The following is a 25,091-nucleotide window of genomic DNA, read 5'->3' as shown; positions in this document are numbered from 1 at the left end:
CACTATCTGTCAAGACTGTTCAGTGTAAATTTGACTTTTTGGACTGACTACTATTTAATGTTTATGCCTCAGGTAGATTCAGGAAGTTTAGGGAAATTACTTGACTGTTTTTACAACGGAGCAGCTGCAGCTCCCAGTGAGCCAGCACCACCTGCAGGCGTCAAAGAGACATGAGGACGTTCCACTGACCCACTCTACTGTGCAAATAAAATGAGATAAACTGGTGTCACCTAACAAGTGTGAGAGCAACTTTGTACTAACATTCAAGTAACAAGCAAATGTTTTCTAAACACTGGCAAGACAAAGTGAGGCATTAGTGCCACCGAATCCAAAAGAGTTTGTAAGAGCAACTCGTCTGCCCTCAGTCTTCCACTGCTGTGCTGTGCAGGGCACATAGTTCAGGTCGAACTCGGGTTCAGTCCGCTCCAGGTTCAGGGTGGGGGGCAGAGTTCTGTGGTAGCAGGCTAAGGCGGTGAAGGCTGCCTCGACGGCGCCAGCCGCCCCGAGCAGGTGACCCGTGGCTCCCTTGGTGGAGGAGACGGCCAGGGAGTGGGCGTGGCGCTGAAAAAGCCTCTTGATGGCGGCGTTCTCGGCGGCGTCCCCCAGCAGCGTGGAGGTAGCGTGTGCATTCACGTACGTCACGTCTGTAGGCACCACACCCGCGTTGTGGAGGGCTGCTGACATGCACCTGTGGAGACGACAGGAAGATAAAACTAAGAATCCTCTTTCTGGTCGTTCACCAAATCTCTTTCCCCTGGCTCTCTCATTCTTCTTCTTCTTTTCTCTCTCACTCTCTCTCTCTCTCTCTCTCTCTCTCTCTCTCTCTCAGGAAATCTGTTTCTCAGTGAAAAAACACAAGGATTTATTTTCATAATATACATATGTGACGGACTTCATTTCACTACAACCCTTGCGCTTGCAAGTCGGATGTGCTAACAACTATGCCCAGAGAGATATCCCACTCGGCAGGGTCGTTAGCTCATCCTTTATACTAGGGGAGTGACTTTCACTACTCGACGACTACTCTACTTTAGCCTCCTCATTACACATGCAGTATGTCTAAGTCTTGCAGCGATTGTGTAATCTGGTAGCCTAACTGTTTCTCCACACAGTGAGGGAGATATATCTTGATAAAGGTTAACGCTGCCTATCATGCCCGATGATGACGGTTGCCTGCGGTGAGATGCTGAATACCTGAAGGCACCATCTCCGTCTGCAGAGGGTGCAGTGATGTGGCTGGCATCCCCCGAGAGGCCGTACCCGAGCACCTCGGCGTAGATTCTGGCTCCTCTCTCCTTGGCATGGTCCATCTCCTCCAGAAGGAGCACTGCCGCCCCCTCTCCCATCACAAAGCCATCTCTCTCGGGGTGAAAGGGCCGCGATGACAGCCTGGGGTTGTCGTTCCACTTGGTGGCCAGGGCTCGCGCTCGCGCAAAACCCGCCAGCGACAGGGGACCCACGCAGGCCTCCGTGCCGCCCGCGACCATGGCGACAGCATCTCCATAGGCGATGAACCTGGCAGCGTCTCCGAGGGCATGCGCCCCTGTGGTGCAGGCTGTGGACACGGCGTGGTTGGGACCCTTCAACTTGTGTTTTATACTGATGTGCCCGGCAGCCATGTTGACCAGGATGCGCGGCACGAAGAATGGGCTGACTTTGCTGTAGCCCTTGGCTTGGAAGATGGTAGAAGTGCGGGCTATCTCTTCCAGCGAAACCATGCCCATGCCCACGGCTACACCAGTGGTCAGCTGTTCCTCCGTATTCCTGGGATACCAGCCAGAGTCCTCCAGTGCCATCTGGGCAGCACCAAGGGCCATCACAGTTGCTGGTGACATACTGTTGATCTCCCCGCGAGAGGCAAACCTCTCCTCATTAAACTGCCCCTCCTCATCTCCTCTGGGCACTAGGGCTGCCACTTTGCAGGGAATCGTCCGGTACTCCTCTGATTCAAGAGCAACTATCCCACTCGCACCACTTATTAAACGGTCCCACACTACAGCGGTCCCTGTGCCAAGTGGACAGACAAGGCCTATGCCAGTTATGGCAACTCTTCTCTGAGTCTTTCCAGACGTGTAGTGTTTGAAAACTGGACTTGAGAGAATGCAGACTGTGCTCTTGTTGAAAAGTGTTCTGGTGTGCTGTGATTTGAACGGCAGTTTTGTCCAACACGACAAAGACATGTTCAGTCTTTTTCTACCGCAGTCCTGTGGAGCAAAGGTGACAATCTGTGAATGCAGCACTCATGATCACAACCACTCATTGTCAATAATGTGTTCTTTACCAGCTAGCTAGCTCCGGTAGTCAAGTTATAGCTAGCTAGCCATGGACTGTTGCAACTGTGTAACCCTGTAGATAGATAGACTAGATAGAAAGAAAGAATAATCCCCAATGGGAGGATGCCCTTGTTGTAGCACGTGAACAACATAAAACACACAGCACAGTAAAACATTTTAAAAAAGAGTAGAAAGATACAAGGGCATTAAAATGCACAATCAACTATCACTATCAAAAGTTGCGGTAGAATACAACAAAACCACAAATCTTAAATGTCAAGTGTCAGTTAAGTCCAAGGCACGGCATCAGCCGTCAGAGGATGCATGCTGACGATTTTGGAGCTAACTTTAGAGTATATCTAACGTCATTGCTTTCATTATGTAATTTGTAACTTACTTTTAGTTAGAGTATAGTATTAGAGCTCATAAAGTCATGTAGCTACTATCGGTTTTATAACATACAGGAGCCAGCGCCTGACACATTTGAGGACGCTGAGCTCGTAGTGATTTGACGCTCCCAAGCATGCCCGTTTGATATAATTGTTTTGACATATCGAAAAAGGAGTTACATTCTCAACCTTTTCATGGATAATTTTATAATTAATTAATATCCACTAATATTCGATATGAGGCATCATAAAAATCAACAATTGTATTTAAAGGTTTAAAATGTGTTCAGGCTTTGGAACAGCAGCTACTTTGAGGTCCACGTCATCGTATATAACCACTCCGGCCGGCGGTGCATTGAGTTACCATTTACCATAGAGTTACTGCTGTGCCATGTGACATGGTAAACTTGGTGGCAATGAAACAAGGAGACCCAATAAGGAGACCAATTGACATGACATATGCATGAGAAGGGATTCCGTACTGCATTTTGTTGTTTGTTGGAGGCTATTTAGCTAACCAGGGTAGCTTGTGCACCTTAGTTAATATGGCTGGATCGCAAGGAGTCTCCACATTATGTGAAAATACGACTGAAGTATTCTTAGACGTCGCCAAGTTGTTAATCACGTATGCTGACAATATCATTAGGTAATGTCACTGCAATGAATTTTGAATTTGCAAAGTTAGCTAGCTATAGCATGCTAGTGACACTTGCTTTCTTGTGCCTAGCCTATACAGCAGGTACAATGTTATGATCAAATGATGGCAGGTAGCTACTATGATAAACGTGATTTTTTTCACGTTTGTCCTTGAATTGCAGGAATCCAAATGAAGACAAATACAGATCGCTTCGCATTGGCAATCCTACATTCTCGACTAAACTCCTGCCCGTCAAAGGTGCAGTGGAATGTCTCTTCGAAATGGGCTTCGAAGAGGTTAGTACTACAGTGATAAGCTGCCTTGGAGACAAGTGCTAATAGATTATCTCTGGTTCACATGAAGGATCTTACAATTATTGTAAGTCGCTTTGGATAACAGCGTCAGCTAAATGACTAATGTAATGTAAAAGGAGCTCACATCTGATTCACAATCTTGTAAGTCTTTTGAATGCATTAATGATCATATCTCTTCTCCCCAGGCTGAAACCCACCTGGTGTTTCCCAAGTCTGCATCAGTGGAACAGCTAAAGCAAATGAGAGAGACTATAGCAGCAGAGAGAGACCAGAGACTGAGAGCAGGAGGGCAGCCCACACAGTCTCTTCCTCCTCAGACAGCCCGCGCCCCTGCCTCCGCCCAGAGTTACCCTGTTGCCCCCAGACAACCACCTACGCAAACTCCCCCACAGACACCCTCCTTGGTAAAGCTGTAGTCTCATGGTTGTGCAGCTCTCTCTTTTTTCCGCCGCTTTAACAGTCAAGAAGTTTGGCATGTCCCTTTAAGATTAGTGTTTGGGTTGCATGTGTGCGTGAGAAGCAACGTCACTGCCCCACGTTTGGAGCAAAGGCTTTAGTTGGTTGAGAGATCGCCTGCAAGAAGGACTGATATATGGAAGCTTCCACCTTTTTCTTTCTTTGTACATTGTTAATACCAAGAGTGACGTTTATGTGGACTATTCTTACATGTACTACAGGTATGAGTAGAATAGAAGCCGTGAGACCAGGCTTGTATGGTTGACGTGGGGAGTTAGTCTAATAAATATTACTGGGAAAACACAGTATTTTCTCTCGAACTTTGCTTGAGCTCCGCCATCACGGTACCAGACAGAAGAGACGTTACACCGCTCACATTTGTAAATCACTTTGTGACGTGGAATCAACCTGCCTGTTTTCCCCTCCCCTCTCTCCCCCTTTTATCCTTTTTTCTGCTAGGAGAACACTATGAGCTTCCTCAGGACCCTTCAGTCCAACTTCCAGCGTGTGATGGTGTATGAGAACCCTGAATTGCAGCAGAAGGCCCGGAGCTGTATACCACACCAGCAGCTGTCTTCCACTGCCAAGGAGAAGTTGCAGCAGGCCAAGCAGGAAGACCCAGGTAAAAAACAACAACACCGCCACCCTCAAAGGAATGCAGTAAAACCAGTGTGTCTGGACGGTGGGCATATTATTCAAGCAGATTCCGATTTATATGATATGCGATTTCCAATGTTTTCTGATCAGAACTTTCAAGATGAGCTGAATGTGTGAACTTCAGTGACATTCCCTCTTTGTTTTAAGATGACTGCATGTCTGCCTATCCTTCCCCGCAGAGTGCAGTTTGAGAGAAGAGGACCTACTGGTGCTGGAGGTGCTTCGCTGGTTTAAACAGGAGTTCTTCACCTGGGTCGACTGTCTCCCCTGCAGTCGGTGTGGAGGACAGACCCAGTCGTCTGGGTCTCTGGCCTCATCTACCGAAGACCTCCGCTGGGGGGCTGAGCGTGTGGAGAACCACCACTGCCAGGCCTGCCAGCTTTCCACCAGGTTCCCTAGGTGGGTTTATCCAGTGGCTGTAAGTTATGCATTTTGTATGTGTGAAATATACTTGTATGCGTGTCTCTGCAAGTCATTCTATATAATTGTCTTTGCAGGTATAATAACCCTGAGAAGCTGCTGGAGACCAGGAGGGGGCGCTGTGGGGAGTGGGCCAACTGTTTCACCCTGTGCTGCAGAGCCCTAGGCCTGGAAGCCAGGTATATCTGGGACAGCACAGGTACATTCCAACATAAAGCTACAGTGTGTCAGAGACTGTCGAGGGCTTTTTGATTTTTGTCAAATTAGACCTGTAACAATTATTACATAATCGCCAAACCGCAATTTTGTGACAATCGCAATTATTTTTTTTAACCGTGATTATGCTTCTTTTTTTTATTGCTAATGTTTAGACCGAGCACTAACAGTGTACAATTTCATAATGGTTGCACTTCCAGACAGTGGCTGTTGTGTATGATAGGTTCTAGAAGCAAGATAGTTAACTAACGAAGCTAACAAGTACTGTACCTAAACCAAACCAGAGGCTTTGGTCTGGGAGCTGGAACTCAACCCTCCTCTCTGCTCAGGTTATAGCTCTCTCTCTCTCTCTCTCTCTCTCTCACTCACTCACTCACTCACTCACTCACTCACTCACTCACTCACTCACTCACTCACTCACTCACTCACTCTTCTCTCTCTCTTTCTCTCATTCACTCTCTCACTCTCTCTCTCTGTCCTCACTCAAATGATTGTCCTTTGTTGAAGTGTTAAAAAAACATCAGTAGCAAGAATAGGCCTGCTGTAGTTCCCCTGTATGTTTTTAACATGTAAAACGCCACTGCTCAAGAACCCTTCTGGTACTTAGAAACCTTCCACCAGGGCATTCTTTGCAAGTGCACCCCACTAAAAAAAAGAAAAAAATCACTAAAAGTCATGGAGGTGCATTAGGTCCTATCAACATACAAAGAAAAAAATCTATTTTTTTGGACAATTATGTTATTAATCGCTATTATTTCGGAGACAATTAATCGTCTAGCAAAATTTGTAATCGTTACAGCCCTATGTCAAATATGAGTGTTCCTTTTGTCATTACAGACCATGTGTGGACTGAGGTGTACTCCATCTCCCAGCAGCGCTGGCTCCACTGTGACTCCTGTGAGAACGCCTGTGACAAGCCTCTACTGTATGAGATTGGTTGGGGGAAGAAACTGGCTTACATTCTTGCTTTCTCAAAGGACCAGGTCAGGAAACCACATTCACAATGTGTCTTTTTACTTCACAGAGAAAAAATAGATAGAAGACTTTATTTAGACAGAGAAGAACATACTGAGACCTGGTCTCTTTTACAGATGTGCCCTGCTTATAAACAACATATAGGCCTACAGTAATTCAGTGGCAGAGTACAGAAAAACAGCGTGCAGACAACAATGACAATGTATGAACGTGCATTCAACGATTACAGTAATACAGTAGCAGAGTATGAAAAAGGGTACAGAGTAGAATAATTAATTTTATTTAGAATAAAAAGCTATGTCAGTGGCTTGTTGTGAGGAATGTTATGCTACCAGTTATACCACATTTCTTGAGCACTGTAAACACTGGTCACTAAACACAGCATTCAGTCTCTTTGTGCTTGATGGTTCTCTGGAATGAACTATATACACATGGTCAAAGCTGCCCATGGCCTCACCTTGGTTTTATAACACAGGTGGTTGATGTGACCTGGAGGTATTCCTGTAAGCATCGGGAAGTCCTATCAAGGCGCACTCAGGTCCAGGAGCCACGGCTGCTCCACACCATTAATGGGTTCAACGCTGCGGTATGCCAGCCTCTGTTCTACCCACAGCCCAAGGATCTGTCATGACACATTCTTTGGAGACTGTGTAATAGAGATATTCACTGTGGAAGAGATCTCTCTCCCAGTATAGTAATTAATCTATTACTACTGTATACACAGAGATAGATATCCAGTGTCGGCAGGGCACTCTGACAGCGCTCTCTTCTCCTGTTGTGTTTTTGTCTGTAGAGGCAGCAGTCCCTCAACCCAGAGAGGAAGAAAGAGCTGTTAGAGAGGCTCCTTGTGGAGCTGGTGGAGTTTATATCCCCGAAGACCCCCAAACCGGGTGATCTTGGGGGCCGCAACTCAGGATCTCTGGCCTGGCGGGCTGCTCGGGGAGAGACTGGAGCAGCGGCCTCCCCACAGGTCAGTTACTGTGTACATCTCAGTCTATGAGCCTAAAACCCCCCGCTGGGTTAGTGGTAATGAGGTTGGGTGTTTTTCCAAGGCTGCAGAGTTCGTGTTTATTCCCACTGAGAGTGAGAAGAGTGGAAGGATATTCCACCTCCGCTACAGTGCAACAAAGGACCAGTACTGCCGGGTATCAAATGGCAATGAGGACATAAAGGGCTGGGAACGGGCTGTGTGGAGGAAGGAGTCCGTCTTCAGGAACGTGGAGAATGATTGGCAAATGGTTAGCTTTCTCTTATAACTATTATATCTGATGGTGGCTTGTGGGGTTGTCTTTGTTCCTCTGTACTTCATTAATTAGTAGTACTGTGTTATATTAAAAGTCTCACTGTCAGCAAATACGATCTGTGTCCTCAGGTCTACATAGCTCGAACTGAGCAGTCCTCCTCAGGAAAAATCAGCTGGAAGTTTGACTGTGCTGCTGCAGGAATGAAGATAAAGACCGCCTCGGTCAGAACGTGTAGCCAAACCTTTCACTCAGGCAGGGTCTGCTGGAGCCTTCGCTCTGGCCAGAACACTACAGAGTTCTCTGGAGGTACGGTATTACTGTGGGGTTTTGTTGGAGATGTTGCAGGATACGTCGGAGCGAAGAGGGCTTTAGAATTAAGATCGGCCCCGTCGGATTAGATTGCCGAGGGCAGAGACTGAATTGTTTCTCCCCCACGTATCTGAACACAGACGGTGAGATGCGTTCGGTTCCAAGTCTGTCTGGATCCTCTGAACTGGTCGTGGAAGCAGAGCTCAGCGGAGGGGAAGGAGAGTCGTCATGGCAACACTCCCAGCTGTTCAGAAGGAGTTTGAAGGAGCCAGAGGAATCCTCCTTTGAAATCCTTATAGACCTAGAAAAGGCTTGATGAAGGGGACATGGGTGTATAGTCATGAACACTTTGTTTTTGTGGTTGTAAAGGTGCACTTGCAACATATACCAGAATATTTCAGTGATATTTTATAAAATCACAGTGGGTGGGATCAATTTGTTATATTGGATCATAATTGTGAGTAATGGTAAACAATGCATGACCCAGACCCATATCAAACTTACTGTATATCAGTGACTGCTCCCTGTTGTTTTCCCCCCAAAGATAATAAGCCACAGATTACTGTATCCTATAAATCCCAGTTGGAACACGTAAAGATGTTGCTGGAAATTGATATGGAAAAACATTGATGTTTGTATTCCATAGTGTGATAAGTATAACAACAAACTATTGATCTATATATGGAAAAATTCACAATGTGATATGTCTAATTTTAACGCTATTTTCCGCTATTATGTGTGCTGCATGATGAAGACAAAATATTAACTGAATATACACTGTCGGCCATATCTGTTCATGTTCATACTACAATTTGAGGAATAAAGTTATCTTTCTACCAATGCTCTGGTTAAGTGGATCATTTAATAGGGTTTGACACACCTGGTAAAAAATGATTGCGGTGTGTCTTGTACTCTAGTTAGCGTCGCGTCATCAGGCTCTCCTCTAGTTTACGCTAGAAGAATAATCTATTTTCCTATTGGCCCATTTACCGGCGCTTCTGAAATAAGCCTCTCTGATTGGTCGGTTCCGCGGTGGAGCTGGTCGCAGACAGCCCGTGCGGACTACTGATGGTGGAGCCGGGACAGAGGGTAGGAGCGGTGGATGGTTTCTGAATGAAAACAAATAACTACTAATGTGTACTCGTGTTGTTGGGGCGTTTATTTATACAGTAGATTTTTTTTAACCAAATGAACAAAATAATGTTTTAATTTTGTACAGTATTTATACCTAATAATTATAGCATGCAAGCTTTGCCTTTGTTGGAAGTTTAGGCCTTGAGTGTGCCACCGCTTGTCGATTTTAACAATAGCCGTGATACACTCTCCTACAGACTGTTTTGATATATGAAGATTTCTGAGGGACCGATGAAGAATATGAATATAAAACACATATAGATGGGATTAAGTATTTGAGAGAATTCCCGAGTTTATATGACATTTTTACACCGGACCTTAGGTAATTTTCGCAAGGTAACGTTAACGTTAGCCTACATCTCGAAAATTTAAGGAGACACAAAAGGACGATGTCCAACGGCGCAGCAGGAAGCGGGGGTCTGACTTGGGTGGTAAGTTACAATGTTGTTACAATGTTGTTACTACAGGTAGACTGGACGCAGTTTAATTTGTAACGGTATTTTGAACCAGGATGCACAAGCCATTCTAAATGATCAGTGGTGTTTGCTGGGGTCTAACTAGCCAGCTAGCTACCTAAGCTAACGCTCTTAGCCTGCGCTAACATGGGCCATACAAGATGAGGGGGATTCATTTATTATTTTGCACGGGTAAAGTGTAGTAACGTTGGCCAGCCAAGCTATCGTTGTCATTGTCAAACCATTTGACCACCCACTTAACGACCACCCATTGATCATGTATTCGGAGAAATTGTGATTGTGTTGCTGCTGCAACAATAACCCTGCCAGAGAGAGACGCGTTAGATGCAACATTGCTCGCGCCACTAGCAAGCTGCAAAAAGTTCTTTGTTGCAGACACTTTAAACAATCTAGCCACTACTAGTTGTATCAATGCCACTAAATGCATGGTTTAGTGAGCTAGCTAGACATAAAGAGTTGACAAGTTATTTTGGGGTAGCCTAGATGTATGTCAGCCAGACTAGATGTCCTCGGTCCCACCAGACTGTAACAATGGGGCAGCTGGCGCGAGACCCAGAGATGTTGCAGAATTTGTTCTCGTGCGCGTGGAGCCTCATTGCTCATTTATGAGTGATGGATGTATTTCTCTGAAAAACCATTGAGGTCCATGCAAGGCTACTCGCCCCATGGGCTCGACGAAGCCGTGAAGCTCTATGTGGGGTGGATGATTCGCTAGATGTCAACAACGAGAAACAAAGTTTCCAAATGGGATTGCTTACAATAATCATTCAGGAGTCACACGCTCAGTTTAGGACAATCAAATATAGAGCTTTAAGTTTTCCATTGGGACCATAGACATAATAAAACTGATTGGGCTGGTAACGGTTGTTGGGAACAGTAGTTAATATCCGTATTTGAATTTATTTTAAGTTCCTTCCTACATGCTTGAATAAAGTTTGACCTGGCTTAGTAAAATAGTTGCCCTTGCTTTGGTGACAACTTGATTAAATCAAAACAAAATACCTTAACCCCTCTGCAAGGCAACAAACCAAGCCATAGAGGAGTGGTGGTTTTCACATTGGTAGCTCTGCTTATCAACTGCCAAATTCCTCAGAGTGCAAACATTTATCTTTAGTGTTTTTAACAAAGCTGTGCACATGTGTCTAATAACAGACCCTCTTTGAAAAGAACAATGCCGCCAAAAGGGAGGAGGCAAACGGGAAGAGTGATGGCGCCAAGAAGGAGGGCTCCAAGAAGATGTCAGTCGAACGCGTCTACCAGAAGAAGACCCAGCTGGAGCACATCTTACTCCGTCCAGACACCTACATCGGCTCTGTGGAACCCGTCACTCAGGTAGGCCGGCTGGGACACAGACACTCAGTCATTACCTGGCTCCTGGTCTTCTGGGATCCCCTCCTAGCCTCGAGCACACAAGTCCAGCTGAGGCATCAATAGGCCCGGGCTAAAAATATGCTTTCTGTTCTCTCTCTCTCCCCTTTTCAGCAATTGTGGGTTTTCGACGAAGACCTTGGAATGAACCTGCGAGAAATCACTTATGTCCCTGGATTATACAAAATCTTTGACGAAATCCTGGGTGAGTCTACATGTTGATCATTAAATTGCAATGTAGTGTTCACTTGTTTACATCACCAAAGGCCAGCCATTTGTTGACCAGGCACTTAAGCAGCAAACAGCCTGAAGGAGACTGCATGTTATAGGCTATTAGTTGTTGCTCTTGTTAGATTGTTAGTGCATGTGTTTTTAGGCAGCCTCTCCGCATCCAGTCATTTGTATGAAATGAAAAGCTGTCAGAGAAGTAGTTTTATTGGACGTGACATGAGTAGCACAGTAGCTCTGTCGCTGGTCTGTCTCTGATGTGTTTGGCAGAATGACAGTGGTTTATGGCGTAATCAGTTACCCCAGTCTGTGTGTCAATGCTAAACCTTTGTATGTGTCATGACATTTGTATTGATAGTGTAGTAGCCTTACTCACCTTGGATGTTTAGTCATTGCCTTACCCACTGGGATCATTGGCCTTTTTATATTCATACCATGTCCAGACAGACAGACAGACAGACAGACAGACAGACTGACAGACGGTTTGGTGGTTTGAGCCTGTGGCTGAAGATGCTCCCCATCTGCCACAACTTGTCATGGAGGGGATGAGAGGGGTTGTCCAGCATGGACTTCAGTTTGTCCCTAATCCTCCTCTCCACCATAGCCTCCAGGCTGTCCAGTTGTTGCCCTATGACAGAGCTGGCCTTCCTCACCAGCTTGTTCAGTTTGCTTGTCTCCCCAGACCTAGTGTTGCCTCTCCAGCAGGCCATGTGCTGGCTACCACAGACTGGTAGAACATCCACAGCAGCTATACACACATCAAAGGACCAGAGCCTGCTGAGGAAAAACAGTCTGCTCTGTCCTTCCTATAGTCCTTTCCTGTCCTTTCCTATGTCCAGTCCAGTCCAGTTTGTTGTTCAGGTGCACTCCCAGGAACCATATTATTATATGGAAGAAAAGACTAAAAGACTCTTAAACTTGATTCACTTATGATCAGTTCAAGTCATAGCACATATAAAACTGAAAGCTGACAAAGTCGATTGATTCTCTCAAAGTGTTGCTAATGTGAAGGTCTTTGTGAAACTGTTGACACAAGTAGGTCTATCTGAATGCGCATGATAGACCAACAAGGACTGATCTGATCAACTCCATGGGATTCCCGTTAGTAGACGGGACATTTCTTGTTTTGACGTTGCTGTTGTTGTTGTTCCTTCCCCACAGTCAACGCAGCGGACAACAAACAAAGGGACAAGAACATGTCGAACATAAAGATCACAATTGATCCGTAAGTTGCTGGGAAACGGGGTTGTATGGAATCAAGGGGCTCTGTGTGGAGATACAGGGACGATACCGGGTGAAGAGGGAAAGACCGGGGAGGTGAGAAGACAGGCCGTGCAGCGCTGATGGATCCGGGAGGGGCTTAATGAGAGCGCTCTGGAATGCAGCCCGCGCTCTCATTTCACATGCGGTTCACCTACGGTGGCGGCGGCATCCATGGCGGCCGACTGCTAAAGCAGCTCTGTGTCCTTCACAGCCCTCCCCGCCTTCCACTTAGAATCGCTCTCCACAGCCATGACGTCACTCCGCCCGACCTCCCCAACAAGGGCTGTCGTTAATGTGGCTTTTTTTAACAGATTACCTCACCAGTAGCACCAGCATGAGTCGTGTGTGTTGTTTTCAATCGTAGCCGTGTACTTTTCAAGGAGAATTGTTTAAATTGTGATATTCAATTTTCCACGTGACTCCATATTAGATCTTAATGATAAGCTAAAGAACAGTGTTGATGGCCAGTTAGGCTTGTGGGTCCTGTAGAGATGTAGCCAGGATTTTTTCATCCCTCCTCAACATCGCATGCCCTCCCCTCCAGTGAGTCCAACACCATCTCCATCTGGAACAATGGAAAAGGAATCCCGGTGGTGGAACACAAGGATGAGAAGATGTACGTCCCCGCCCTCATATTCGGCCACCTCCTCACCTCCAGCAACTACGACGACGAGCAGAAAAAGGTCACAGGTGAGAGAGGCGCGGGGAAAACGCTCAAAGACACAGCAGCTGTCACACCCATCTTCGTTTATGCTTGAGTGAATGATGGAATGTTCGCAGCGCATGTGTTGCCTCTGTGTATGAAATGCACTATACCAGGCATTCCCCAACTGTGAGGCGGGCCTCCCCTGGGGGGCCCCAAAGAAATGCAGGGGAGGCGCGGAGGGATGGTTAGAAAAAAAAGGAAAATGATGCTTTTTGTTTTTGAAATGTCTATGGTTTTTATGAATGAAACGTGATTTTAAAGGTCAGAAGATAGAAATAAATAATGGGAGAGATGTATACTAAATTTGTGGATAGTGCAGAGAGAGCCTCCCCCGCAGGCATGAATGTATTGTGCGAAAACGTCATAACGTTAACTAGCAGCAGCTGCCACCGAGCTAACTTAGCTGTGTAACGTTATGGGCTAGCTAACACTGCCTTGCAAAATGGACAAATTAGGGGGTTAGGGGGGCGCGGGTGTGTCACTCTTTTCAGAGGGGAGGCCCACATTGATGGAGTTTGGGAACCCATGCACTATACAAATAAAGTTTGATTTGATTTTGCTGCTTCTCAAACAAAACAAAAGCCTCTCCACAGTCTGATAGAAACGCGATGCCTCGCTACTCAAACGTCTACTAAGCATGTCCTCTACCCGGCCTTGATTACAGGTGGACGGAACGGGTACGGTGCTAAACTCTGCAACATTTTCAGCACTAAGTTCACAGTGGAAACTGCCTGCAGAGAGTACAGACAGAGCTTCAAGCAGGTACACGCAGTATTATAAACGAGTATGTGTTGTTTTTGTGTGTTATGATTTCAAGTATTGTCCAACAGTTTAGGATCAGTTGCTGTTTTTCTAGGGTGTTTTGTGCCGTGCTAACATATGACGGGTAAGTACCATGTTGATTCTCACTGTCGGTTGTGGCCTCTATGGTGCCCCGGCCAGGGTGGCACTCCTCTGGGTGTTGGCACATCATCTGTTTGTGTGGCCTGTCACTACATTAAGATACGATTTGATAAACCTATCACTCCTCATCTCTGGAATCTCCTGGCTCAATGTGATGTTCAGTTGGCCAAACAAGTTCCACAAAAGTAATGTGTTTCACAGCCGTTCACTGTTACACCCTTCTCTCTCTCCCTCAGACCTGGCAGAACAACATGGGCAAAACAGCCGATCCCAAAATCAAGGCCTTTGACGGCGAGGATTTCACCTGTGTCACATTCCAGCCAGACCTGTCCAAATTCAACATGGAGAAGCTGGACAAAGACATCGTGGCTCTTCTGACCCGGAGAGCCTACGACATCGCCGGCTCCTGCAAGGGCGTGAAGGTCTCTCTCAATGGGAAGAAACTGCCTGTAAGTCTCTCTCCCTGTCTTTCACTGACCACGGTAGTTTAAAGCAACTTGCCCTTTGATTTGTAATAGAACATCATCAACAAACTTGCCTCAGCGGATGTCCTCTTCATCTCCTCTTCCTCCCCTCCTCTTCATCTCCTCCTCCTCCCCAGGTGACCGGGTTCCGGAGCTATGTGGATCTGTACGTGAAGGACAAACTGGACGAGACGGGCGTGGCCCTGAAGGTGGTGAACGAGTCTGTGAATGAGAGGTGGGAGGTGTGCCTCACCATGAGCGAGAAGGGCTTCCAGCAGATCAGCTTCGTCAACAGCATCGCCACCACCAAGGTGCACACCCTCAGACACTCTCACTCAGGGCCGTTGCTAGGAATTCTGGGCCCCCTTAAAGGAGTAGTAATGGGAAAATGCATGTTTAGCCCTGTTTTAAGGTTACTTATGATCATATACAATGGTTCAGATTCATTCAGTAATTCATTGTAGCCTGCTTAGTTTTTTTTTAGGTGTTGCGTCAGGTTTATTTACACACAAACACATTTTATACAAAGGGTAAATCCCAAAAAATGATCTTGCTGTCAATGCAGAGGCATGTGGCGCCACCCTGTGGAATGTTTACCACAAATGTCCACACAAGCCATTACCAAATTAAATTATAGCCTAATCATTATTTCAGAATATCCCACCAATAGAGTATATATTGGAGGTCTAAGTTTGAATGATTCTGACCCAAATACCCTACCATTCCTCCCAGTGATTATTTCCCAGATAAAATGGGTCACCCCAAGGCTGACTTCTTAAATATAAATAAATATAAAAATGAGCCAGTCTTTTGAACGGCTCTTTGAAAGGACCGGATCCTCAGGATCCGGCTCCCTTCAAAGAGCCATAAATCCCGTCTCTAACGTTAATGTCAAAAGAGGTGAGACTTGCCAGCATGAACCATGGCATGGACCAAACCATTTAAGAAGGGGGATATTGCTCAGGAAATTAAAACTTTTTTCATCTGTATTGCATTATTTGTGGCTTAATTTGAATTCTGATGCAGCATTAGTGTGACTGATCTACATGCAGAGTCATTTCGTCATAGAAAGAGGGACCTCTTGTTTTTTTGTGGGCCCTGCTTGCTTGTGGGCCCTTATAACCATCATCACCTTTCACCGCTAAACAACGGCGCTGCTCTCACTATCAGTTACAGAGTTGTTCTAGACCCACACTGTTTAACATACTATACACTTTTATTCATACATAGACATTCAATAAAGCAAGTCACCAGACACATTATCAAGATACACAATGTATGAAAGAGAAACCTGCATAGGCTGCTTTTGGGAGGGGAGCCAAGACATCAAAGAAAGAGCAACAGGTAGACACCACAGCAAAACATCAAATACACCAACACAAAAGAAAAGAAGAGAAGACGTACAGAAACAGTAAACAAAAACAAAGACAGTAAACAAAAACAAAAACGGTCCTTAAGCATTCACTATATGAACCAGCGTTCATCAGTCAGACAAATATTCACTACATGATTCAGCATTCACTACATGGTTATCACATTGGTTATCTGGATTAACATTGTGTTTGCATTTGTTCAGGGTGGCAGGCACATTGACTATGTGGTGGACCAGATTGTGACCAAGCTGATTGAAGTGGTGAAAAAGAAGAACAAAGCCGGGGTTTCAGTCAAACCCTTCCAGGTAAAGAATGTTCCTTTAACATATGAAGACACCTCTGTAACAACTGGCCCCATCACATCGTTTAACCACTGTATTAAGACTGTAACAACTGTCTCACTCGTTCAGGTGAAGAACCACATCTGGGTGTTTGTGAACGCGCTGATCGAGAACCCCAGCTTTGACTCCCAAACCAAGGAAAACATGACACTCCAGACCAAAAGCTTTGGGTCCAAATGTCCTCTGTCTGAGAGGTTCATCAGGGCGGTAAGGAAGGACATCCTCCACTTCAAAACCCACACAACTTAACTTCAGCTCTGAAGTATTCAATTGAATCTGAATAGTGAATGAACAACCGTTTGATTATTTCTGTCCCTGACAGGCTACCAACTGTGGAATAGTGGAAAGTATCCTGAACTGGGTGAAGTTCAAGGCACAGACTCAACTGAACAAGAAGTGCTCCTCTGTGAAGCACAGTAAGATCAAAGGCATTCCCAAGCTGGACGACGCCAACGATGCCGGTCAGTAACGGTGACCAGCACTGGTTATTCCATCAAAGCCTCCTTCTCCTCACTGTCGATTGCAAACCATAATGAAAAGCACAGTTAACATTTGTCTTCTCTGTGTTTGTGCTGCAGGTGGTAAGCACTCTTCTGAGTGCACTTTGATCCTGACTGAGGGAGACTCAGCCAAGTCTCTGGCCGTCTCCGGCCTGGGCGTGATCGGACGAGACCGCTACGGAGTCTTCCCGCTGAGAGGAAAGATCCTGAACGTCCGAGAGGCAACACACAAGCAGGTGTGTGACCAGAACAGCAGCGGACAGTGATATTCCCTCAGGGCAGCTAGCTAACTACCTACCTGGGCGGTTGCAATGCTGTCGAGACCTATTGGGTTATCCAGTTGATCTCGGTTTTGTCGACAGCATCTCAACCGCCCAGGTAGGTAGCTAGCTAGCTAGCTAAACTGTTTATCTGATGCCTTATCTTCGCTGGGTAGTTATCTGGGTATAGAGTATACACCACACTTCCAAATAATATTGTAAACAGATAGCCTAAACCTATTTGTTCCTTACTCCAAACAGATCATGGAGAACGCTGAGATCAACAACATCATTAAGATTGTGGGTCTCCAGTACAAGAAAAGCTACGAAGACCCTGAGTCTCTGAGGTCGCTGCGCTACGGCAAGATCATGATCATGACCGATCAGGTGCAGTACCCATTATTCTGGTTTTACTGACACAGCGTCTTCACTTCATTTTGTCACGGTTAGTTTATTGGTCAGAATGATAACCTTTTTTGGCTTGTCTTTTGATAGGATCAAGATGGCTCCCACATCAAAGGTCTGCTGATCAACTTCTTCCACCACAACTGGCCGTCCCTGCTGAAACACACCTTCCTAGAGGAATTCATCACACCCATCGTCAAGGTACGGCCCAAATACGGACACACCGCCACCTGACTGGAGTTATCTTCAGCTAGAACAAGTTGATTTCCATCCGACTTCAATGTTTCCCCTTGACTGTCGTCGGCAGGTGAACAAGAACAAACAAGAGTTGGCATTCTACAGCATTCCAGAGTTCGACGAGTGGAAGAAACAAACAGAGAACTTTAAAACATGGCACATAAAGTACTACAAAGGTTAGTTTCTAGTACTGATACAGTATATGTGTCAAAACCTCGGCACCAACCGTTGGCGTGGCACGGGGCTTTTTGAGTCTGGTATGTACCTCTAAAGGGCCGTGTTTCTAATTCTGCGTGTTCAAGGTTTGGGCACAAGCACGAGCAAAGAAGCGAAGGAGTACTTCGCCGACATGGAGAAGCATCGGATTACGTTCCGGTACATGGGCAACGAGGACGACGCCGCCATCACGCTGGTGAGCTCAACCCCCCCCCCACCCCCCATTTTACCTGTCAAACACCTCCAAAAATTCTCCCCCCCAATCCTTTTTGCATCAAGAACCTCAGTTGATAAGTACGGATTCTTTGATTTTATCGTGTGCCCAATATCCTTAGCTCACAGTGTTTTCTCCTGCCCCACAGGCCTTCAGTAAGAAGAAAACAGACGACAGGAAGGAGTGGCTGACTAACTTCATGGAGGACAGGCGTCAGAGGAGGCTGCACGGCCTGCCTGAGGTAGGCGTCTTGGCACGCCAGAGACCGACACCATCATTAAAAGCAGTAGACGTAGACGCCTCTGTTTAGATCTTTCTGTTTTGATATATGTGTCCACCATGGGAACAGTTTGGATCACGCAGCCCAGCATTCAGTCCCTTTCATCTGATGATTTGGTGCAGCGTTCCCCAGATATCGGCATCGGAATGATAATAACCTGAAAGTACATATTGGCCTAGTTTTGCCTCTGTGCTGTTTGTTGTTGATGTGAAGTAGTTTTCTCCTGCGCAAGGCGCATCAGAGAGAACACTGATGAAAACATCGTAGCTGTCTCTGATTCAAGTCCTCTGTTATTCGTCTTCCAGCAATTCCTGTACGGGACCCAAACAAGGCACCTATCCTACAACGACTTCATCAACAAAGAGCTTATCCTCTTCTCCAACTCTGACAATGAGAGATCCATCCCGTCCTTAGTTGATGGTACGTAGCCACCTCCCTCAAGGACTGGCTTCTCTTTGTACTGCTTGTTTGGAAATCCCTTTGAAGTGTAACAGAGAACAGGCCCAGAAACCCGGAGGAATGAAGTCTCGTCCATATGTTTGATATCCTGGGGTTCTGTGTGATCTGCGTGAATGTGATGTGATGTGATGTGTGTGCGTGCGTGCGCGTGCGTAGGCCTGAAGCCAGGCCAGAGGAAGGTGCTGTTCACCTGCCTGAAGAGGAATGACAAGAGGGAGGTGAAAGTGGCGCAGCTGGCTGGCTCTGTGGCTGAGATGTCCGCCTACCACCACGGCGAGGTGCGTGCACTTCCAACGCCGCTCTTCCGTCGACGATGTCACAAAGTCGAGTCTGTTAACCTTTTGTAGAGGCTGCGACCACACCACACTGTTGCACTGACAAATAACAGCCCCTGTGTGTGCGTTTGTCCGAACCAGCAAGCCCTGATGATGACCATCGTGAACCTGGCGCAGAACTTCGTGGGCAGCAACAATGTGAACATCCTGCAGCCTCTGGGTCAGTTCGGTACCCGCATCAACGGGGGCAAGGACGCTGCCAGCCCCCGTTACATCTTCACCATGCTCAGGTGAGCCCACTTCAGAGAGCTACAGGGATTCATTGTGTGATCTTAATGGATGACATTGAAGTGACCAGGATGGTATTTTTACTATTTCATTTAATTGTAACAAGTTTCTCCCCCTCTCTGTATCTTGCTCTCCCTTTCCATCTATCTGTCTTTATCTCTCTCTCTCTCTCTCTCTCTCTCTCTCTCTCTCTTTCCCTCTCTCTCACCCCTAGTCCCCTTGCCAAGCTGCTATTCCCGCCGTTGGACTCCAGCCTGCTCAAGTTCCTGTACGACGACAACCAGAAGGTGGAGCCAGAGTGGTACATTCCCATCATCCCCATGGTGCTGGTGAACGGCGCCGAGGGCATCGGCACGGGCTGGGCCTGCAAGCTCCCCAACTACGACGTCCGCGAGATCGTCAACAACATCTACCGCATGCTCAGCCACCAGGAGCCCTTCACCATGGTAACCACGCAGGGGCCAGCGGCGGTCTGCGAGCCACCGTCTTCTCCAGGCACAAACGGGCCTCTCTTCTTTGTCAACCGGGCCCACCGTGACCAGTCTCTCTCTCTCTCTCCCTCGCTCCTTCCTGCAGCTCCCCAGCTACAAGAACTTCAAAGGCGTGATCCACGAGCTGGGCCAGAACCAGTACATGGTCAGCGGAGAGGTGTCGGTTCTGGACAAGAACACCATCGAGATCACCGAGCTCCCCATCCGCACCTGGACCCAGGTAGGCCGCGGCGTTCCCCCCCCGGCACCTCGATCACAACCAGCGGCGTTTCACAGCCCTGTTATATCTAGGTCATATGGATTTATGGGTTTATTTAAGGGCGTGTTTACGACCTTTATTGTGTTTCGACCGCCGTCGCCAGCGCTCACCGTTTCCCTGTGCCCCGTGCCTGTGTGTCTCCAGACCTATAAGGAGTCCGTGCTGGAGCCCATGCTACAGGGCACGGAGAAGACCCCGGCTCTCATCAACGACTACAAGGAGTACCACACCGACTCCACCGTCAAGTTCGTGGTGCGCATGTCCGAGGAGAAGCTGGCCCAGGCCGAGGCTGCCGGTCTCCACAAGGTCTTCAAGCTGCAGTCCAGCCTCACCTGCAACTCCATGGCAAGTGCCTCCTCACATACCACATTCCGCACTTGCTCACCCCGCCCAGCGATGCAGTGCTGTGCTTTCGCCTATAGAGGGCAGTCAACTGGTAATTTGATTGGTTCCATTTGGTTTTTACGGGCGATCGTCATTCTAAGTTAAGAAATGGAAGCGATTAAACAAGAGCATCATCTTTCACCCTCAGGTGTTGTTTGACCACATGGGCTGTATGAAGAGGTACGATTCGGTCCAAGACATCCTGAAGGAGTTCTTTGAGCTGCGGCTGCAGTACTACAAACTGAGGAAGGACTGGCTGGTGGGCAGCCTCGGGGCCGAGGCGGCCAAGCTGTCCAACCAGGCGCGGTTCGTTCTGGAGAAAATCGAAGGAAGGATTACGATTGGTGAGAGCATTCGACCTGTGTACCAGCCATGCTTTCAGCCCCGTGGGCGTATCATACCGTAGAGTGTGTCTCACTGACGTGTTAAAATCATGTGTGCTCACAGAGAACAAGTCCAAACGGGAGCTGATCAGGATGCTGGTCCAAAAAGGCTACGAGTCGGACCCGGTGGTGGCATGGACCAAGGCCCAGGAGAAGGTGCTTCTATAGGGGAGACGTGCACTGACCTGACATGGGTCCGGCAGATGTGACGCATAAACTAGACCTCTTTATCTGACAGAGTGGCCGTTGATACGCATGTTTGATACAGTCCTGTATTCATCCCCATGACTTTTTTGAGACAGCGTGACAGTCCTGCGTTCTGATTGGATAACGCGACGTTCCGCCCCCTGTGTGTGCGCCAGGCGCTGGAGGAGGACGAGCGCGACGGCAACGACAGCGACGGCTCGGTGGACTCCGGCTCCTCGTCCGGACCCGACTTCAACTACATCCTCAACATGCCTCTGTGGTGCCTGACCAAGGAGAAGGTGGACGCGCTGCTCAAGCAGAGGGACCACAAGGTATCGTAGCCTCTAACCTGCAACCTGCCACCTTTAATGGACGCCAGACACTCGGCAGACCCCGTCCTGTTTGAATTTGTCATTAACAGTAAACACGAGAACTGAGACATTATCGTCTAATTGGATCATCAGATAGCCTGGTCTTCCGATTCAGTGCGGACCAGTACACGAATGACAATGAATGTGTTGTTCCACAGAAAGCAGAGTTGAGCGACCTGCAGAGGAAGTCACCTGATGATCTGTGGAAGGAGGACCTGGCCGTCTTCGTGGAGGAGCTGGACGTGAGTGCTCCTTTAGAAAGTACCCGCTGGACGGTCATAAACCTGGAAAGTCATTGGCCGGGTTTCCCGATAAAGAACCTTCTTAAGGAACCCTTTGCATGGGAGTTAAGAAGTACTTTGGAGTTAAGTGCTTCTTAACTCAGTTAAGTGCTTCTTAAGATGTTCGGGAAACCTGGCCATTATCTTTCTAAGAATACCTGTTAAAATCTGTTGTGTTCAAAGTTCCAGTACATTCGGCAGATGCCCCCCGGGAGCAACGTAGAGAAAGAGTGTCGTGTCCTGGCTAACTGATTGTTGTCCCCTCGTCAGCGAGTGGAGGCCCAGGAGAGAGAGGACCAGAGTGCAGGGAAGGCCCCCAAGATGGTGAAGGGCAAGGTGGGCAAGCCCAAGGCGAAGAAGATGCACCTGGAGGAGACTCTGCCCTCGCCCTTCGGACGCAGGGTGGAGCCCACCATCACCACGGCCATGAAGGCCGACGCCTCCAAGAAGATGACCAACCGGAAGAAGAAGGTAGGGCGGGGCACAGGCGAGCCAAGGACAGACTGGAGGTTTCTGTGTCAGTGTGTCAATAATACTAAATACGAGAACGTGTCGTCACCACCATGACCCATTTTTTATAAGAGCCCAAAGCGTTTCTTGATCTAACGTGACCTAGGAAGAGCGGTCCTACACACTTTACAAACAGCATTGATTGTGTGTGTGTGTGTGTGTGTGTATTTCAGGGTGAATCTGACCTGATGGTGAAGATGGAGTTTGACGATGAGATGGGGGCCCTGGGATCCGAGGGGGGAACGGAGGGGGGAACGGAGGGGGGAACGGCGGAGAACTCCCTGAACTCGACAGCAGGCTCCGCCGCCAAGCCCAAGGCCCCGCGGGTCAAGAGGGAGAAGAAAGAGCCAGGTCAGCGTTCCCTCCTCAAACAACCAGTCTCACAATGAGCACTTTCCTGATCGCCACACATGAACTCACACACTCACATGAACTCACACAGCAGAGCGCAATCTCATTCTCCACCACAAGTACATCCTCACCCGTTGATAAACATACATTATGCTGACTCTAAAGACTTTTTTTAAACAGCAACTGAACCGTCAGTGAATGATTGTTTGTCCTGTCGTCGCAGGTGCACCCAGACCTCCCAGAAAGCCAGCTGGCCCCAAAGGCGCGTCTGCCAAGAAAGTGAAGAAGCGCAACCCCTGGTCGGAGGACGACTCCAAGTCCGAGAGCGACATCGACGACAGCGAGCCCGTGGTCATCCCCAGAGACACCAAGTCCCAGAGGGCCTCAGGTACCCTTCACCATGGCTACAGCTTCATTCCACCATTCCACACATGTCCCCAACCCCCGGGGTGAATCAATCTACCCTTCACCGTTTTAGCAGTCGGACAGATACGCAACATGATGCAATCCAGATGCAATAGGAAAGATTATTCAGGCTTCAGCCCGCCAGTACCACTCTTAATCTGTCTGAGAGGAATCAACCTAGCGTGAGCTCTGCGCGTGTCCCCCATCAGCCTCCAAGCCCAAGTACACCTTCGACTTCTCGGAGGAAGAGGACGAAGACGTGGACGAGAACGGGGACGACGACGGGGACGACGACGCGGCCTCCTCGCCGGTCCGCTCCTCGCCGGTCCGCTCCTCCCCGGTCCGCTCCTCACCCGTCCGCTCCTCACCGGTCCGCTCCTCACCGGTCCGCTCCTACAAAGATGACTTCGCCACCTCGGAGACCAAGAGTCGCTACAATGACCACGAGGACGATGACATCTACCCCCCTCCCAAACAGACCACTGCAACGTAAGGCATCCCACCCCCACCTTCAAACAAGCCCCAAGTATCACAGCCACTGAGGTGTCTGCTTGATACCTCTAGGGATGACTGCATTTCACTGTTTTTACCATGGAATGTATTACTAATTCATCTATTTGTATCCCTTAAAGGTCCATTTCACCAGCAAAGAAGAAGAAGGAGCCAGAGAGCATCTTCTCCTCCAAATCGGCCTTCTCAGAGAAGAGCAACGACAGTGGTGAGTCCGGGCCGCCTGCTGAGGCCCAGCTGGGCTTTTTCCTCTCCATCCATGGTTGCACGCCCCGACTGAAAGCAGGTCCTGTTTACAACGTGTGAAATGGAAGTATCAAGTTAAAAGAATATGCCGTTATTCAACTATCAGTCTTTGCAGCCGTATGGTTTGTTTTTCTTTTTGTGTGAAAAACAACACCTGTTTATTACACAGGACACCTGTTAGTCTGTTGATAAGCTGTGGGCGTCGCTGTTGTTGTTGTTGTTGTTCCCTTGAGGTTGACAGTCCGTTATTCCTGTTTTCCAGAAGGTCCGAAGTTTGACAGCGACGAGGACGACAACGGCCGTGTCTTCTCCTCTTACTCCAGCAGCTCAGCGTTGGACAAACCTGCCCCAGCCAAGAAAGGTAATACCCAGGCGTGCCACTAGGGGGAACACTAGACACACCAAACAGCGTGGGCACTATACCCTGTGGTAGATGGTGTATTTTATTTAGTTAAGACAGAAATATGTGAGAGCCCCATGACAAGTGTATTAGTGTTAAGTTTGTGTTGCTCATGATTGTCTCTCTCTGCCACAGCCAAGAAACCATCAGATGCAGCTCCCAAACCCAGGAAAGCACCAGCGCCCAAAGCTAAGAAGCCTGACAAGTCTGTGTGGGACTCGGACTCAGACACGGGCTCTAAGAAGCCTGCACCAGCACTCAAAGGTAATGGCCTCGTCCCACCGAATAAGCACCAGGGGCACATTGCGTATACACGTATGTACGCGTATGTAATGTGAATACAGGCTGAAGTGAGTGAGCTGTGCTCTTGGACCTTCATCTCCGCAGGAAAGGGCCGGGGGAGGAAGAGGAAGCCGTCAGGCTCCGAGGAGGAAGACTACAGTCCACTGAAGAAGACTGGAAAAGCCCCCCCCAGCAGAGCCAGTGTGAGTGTTTGTTTGGGTGTGTGCGGGAGCGCGTGGGCTCTCAAGCAAGCAGCAGTCGGCATTTGTTAATGTGTTCTGTGTATCAGGGTATTTAATGCCACTCATTTTCACCCCCTGCGTAGAAGTCAAAGAAGGCAGCGCCTGCCCGGTCAGCCATGTCGGACGACGACGACCTGGACAGCTTCAGCATGACGGACGCGGTCTCTCGAGACCGGCCGGGCAGGGCCAAGAAGGAGGTCAAGTACTTCGCAGAATCCGGGGACGAGGACGATCAGTACGACATGTTTGACTAAAGCGACCAAGGCCACATACAGACACTCCTGCTCGTGGAACTCCTCCTGTTCTTTGTCACCCGCAGACTTTTGTACATTTACCCCCTTTCATTTTATTTTCCTTTAATGGTGACGTTCAATGCTTTATACTGTGTAGTTGTTTTACACTTTTATTATACATATACAAGTTTGTTTTTTTTATTCTCATTGAAATGGTATGTATTTGTCCTAAGCGGCTTTTAGAAGTTTAGATCGCTGTGCTTTAGCACATTCTAAT

At 47.9% G+C, this 25,091-nt stretch overlaps 3 protein-coding genes across 3 annotated transcripts; 2 read left to right on the top strand and 1 right to left on the bottom strand.

The window, feature by feature from the left end:
* Nucleotides 1–285: 285 nt before the first annotated feature.
* On the bottom strand, nt 286–1,960 carry oxsm (3-oxoacyl-ACP synthase, mitochondrial; the record flags this gene model as incomplete). The annotated part of the gene is made up of 2 exons (XM_084455541.1): nt 1,195–1,960; nt 286–688 (listed from the first exon to the last, which is right to left on the bottom strand). The coding sequence occupies exons 1-2, from the start codon at nt 1,833–1,835 to the stop codon at nt 286–288; spliced, it is 1,044 nt and encodes a 347-aa protein (XP_084311667.1). The 5' UTR covers nt 1,836–1,960.
* A 1,232-nt stretch (nt 1,961–3,192) lies between these two features.
* ngly1 (N-glycanase 1) lies at nt 3,193–8,688 on the top strand. Its single transcript, XM_084455665.1, has 12 exons — nt 3,193–3,308; nt 3,481–3,595; nt 3,799–4,017; nt 4,529–4,691; nt 4,906–5,125; nt 5,224–5,345; nt 6,200–6,345; nt 6,813–6,923; nt 7,131–7,307; nt 7,390–7,575; nt 7,710–7,887; nt 8,031–8,688. Exons 1-12 carry the CDS (start codon nt 3,208–3,210, stop codon nt 8,204–8,206), a joined length of 1,914 nt encoding a protein of 637 aa, XP_084311791.1. The 5' UTR covers nt 3,193–3,207; the 3' UTR covers nt 8,207–8,688.
* A 725-nt stretch (nt 8,689–9,413) lies between these two features.
* On the top strand, nt 9,414–25,091 carry top2b (DNA topoisomerase II beta; the record flags this gene model as incomplete). Its single annotated transcript, XM_084455539.1, has 36 exons — nt 9,414–9,455; nt 10,653–10,832; nt 10,983–11,073; nt 12,258–12,321; nt 12,904–13,049; nt 13,730–13,827; nt 14,205–14,417; nt 14,570–14,743; nt 16,009–16,110; nt 16,216–16,353; nt 16,469–16,607; nt 16,725–16,882; nt 17,168–17,293; nt 17,402–17,512; nt 17,619–17,724; nt 17,851–17,960; nt 18,127–18,219; nt 18,564–18,678; nt 18,874–18,995; nt 19,134–19,282; nt 19,495–19,726; nt 19,857–19,991; nt 20,175–20,375; nt 20,563–20,758; nt 20,862–20,953; nt 21,160–21,315; nt 21,513–21,596; nt 21,906–22,106; nt 22,319–22,496; nt 22,720–22,884; nt 23,111–23,390; nt 23,534–23,619; nt 23,920–24,018; nt 24,193–24,321; nt 24,445–24,542; nt 24,665–25,091. 36 exons carry the CDS (start codon nt 9,414–9,416, stop codon nt 24,833–24,835), a joined length of 4,980 nt encoding a protein of 1,659 aa, XP_084311665.1. The 3' UTR covers nt 24,836–25,091.

This window comes from Borostomias antarcticus, assembly GCF_949987555.1.
Source record: "Borostomias antarcticus genome assembly, chromosome: 21".
Taxonomy (NCBI): domain Eukaryota; kingdom Metazoa; phylum Chordata; class Actinopteri; order Stomiiformes; family Stomiidae; genus Borostomias; species Borostomias antarcticus.
This window is presented reverse-complemented; position numbering and strand designations above follow the sequence as displayed.

Coding starts and splice junctions, on each gene's coding strand:
- ngly1 (XM_084455665.1), top strand. CDS start 3,208: ATGGCTGGATCGCAAGGAGTCTCCACATTATGTGAAAATACGACTGAA. Junction 7,308..7,389: donor GAGCAGCGGCCTCCCCACAG/GTCAGTTACTGT, acceptor TGTTTTTCCAAG/GCTGCAGAGTTCGTGTTTAT. Junction 7,888..8,030: donor CACTACAGAGTTCTCTGGAG/GTACGGTATTAC, acceptor ATCTGAACACAG/ACGGTGAGATGCGTTCGGTT.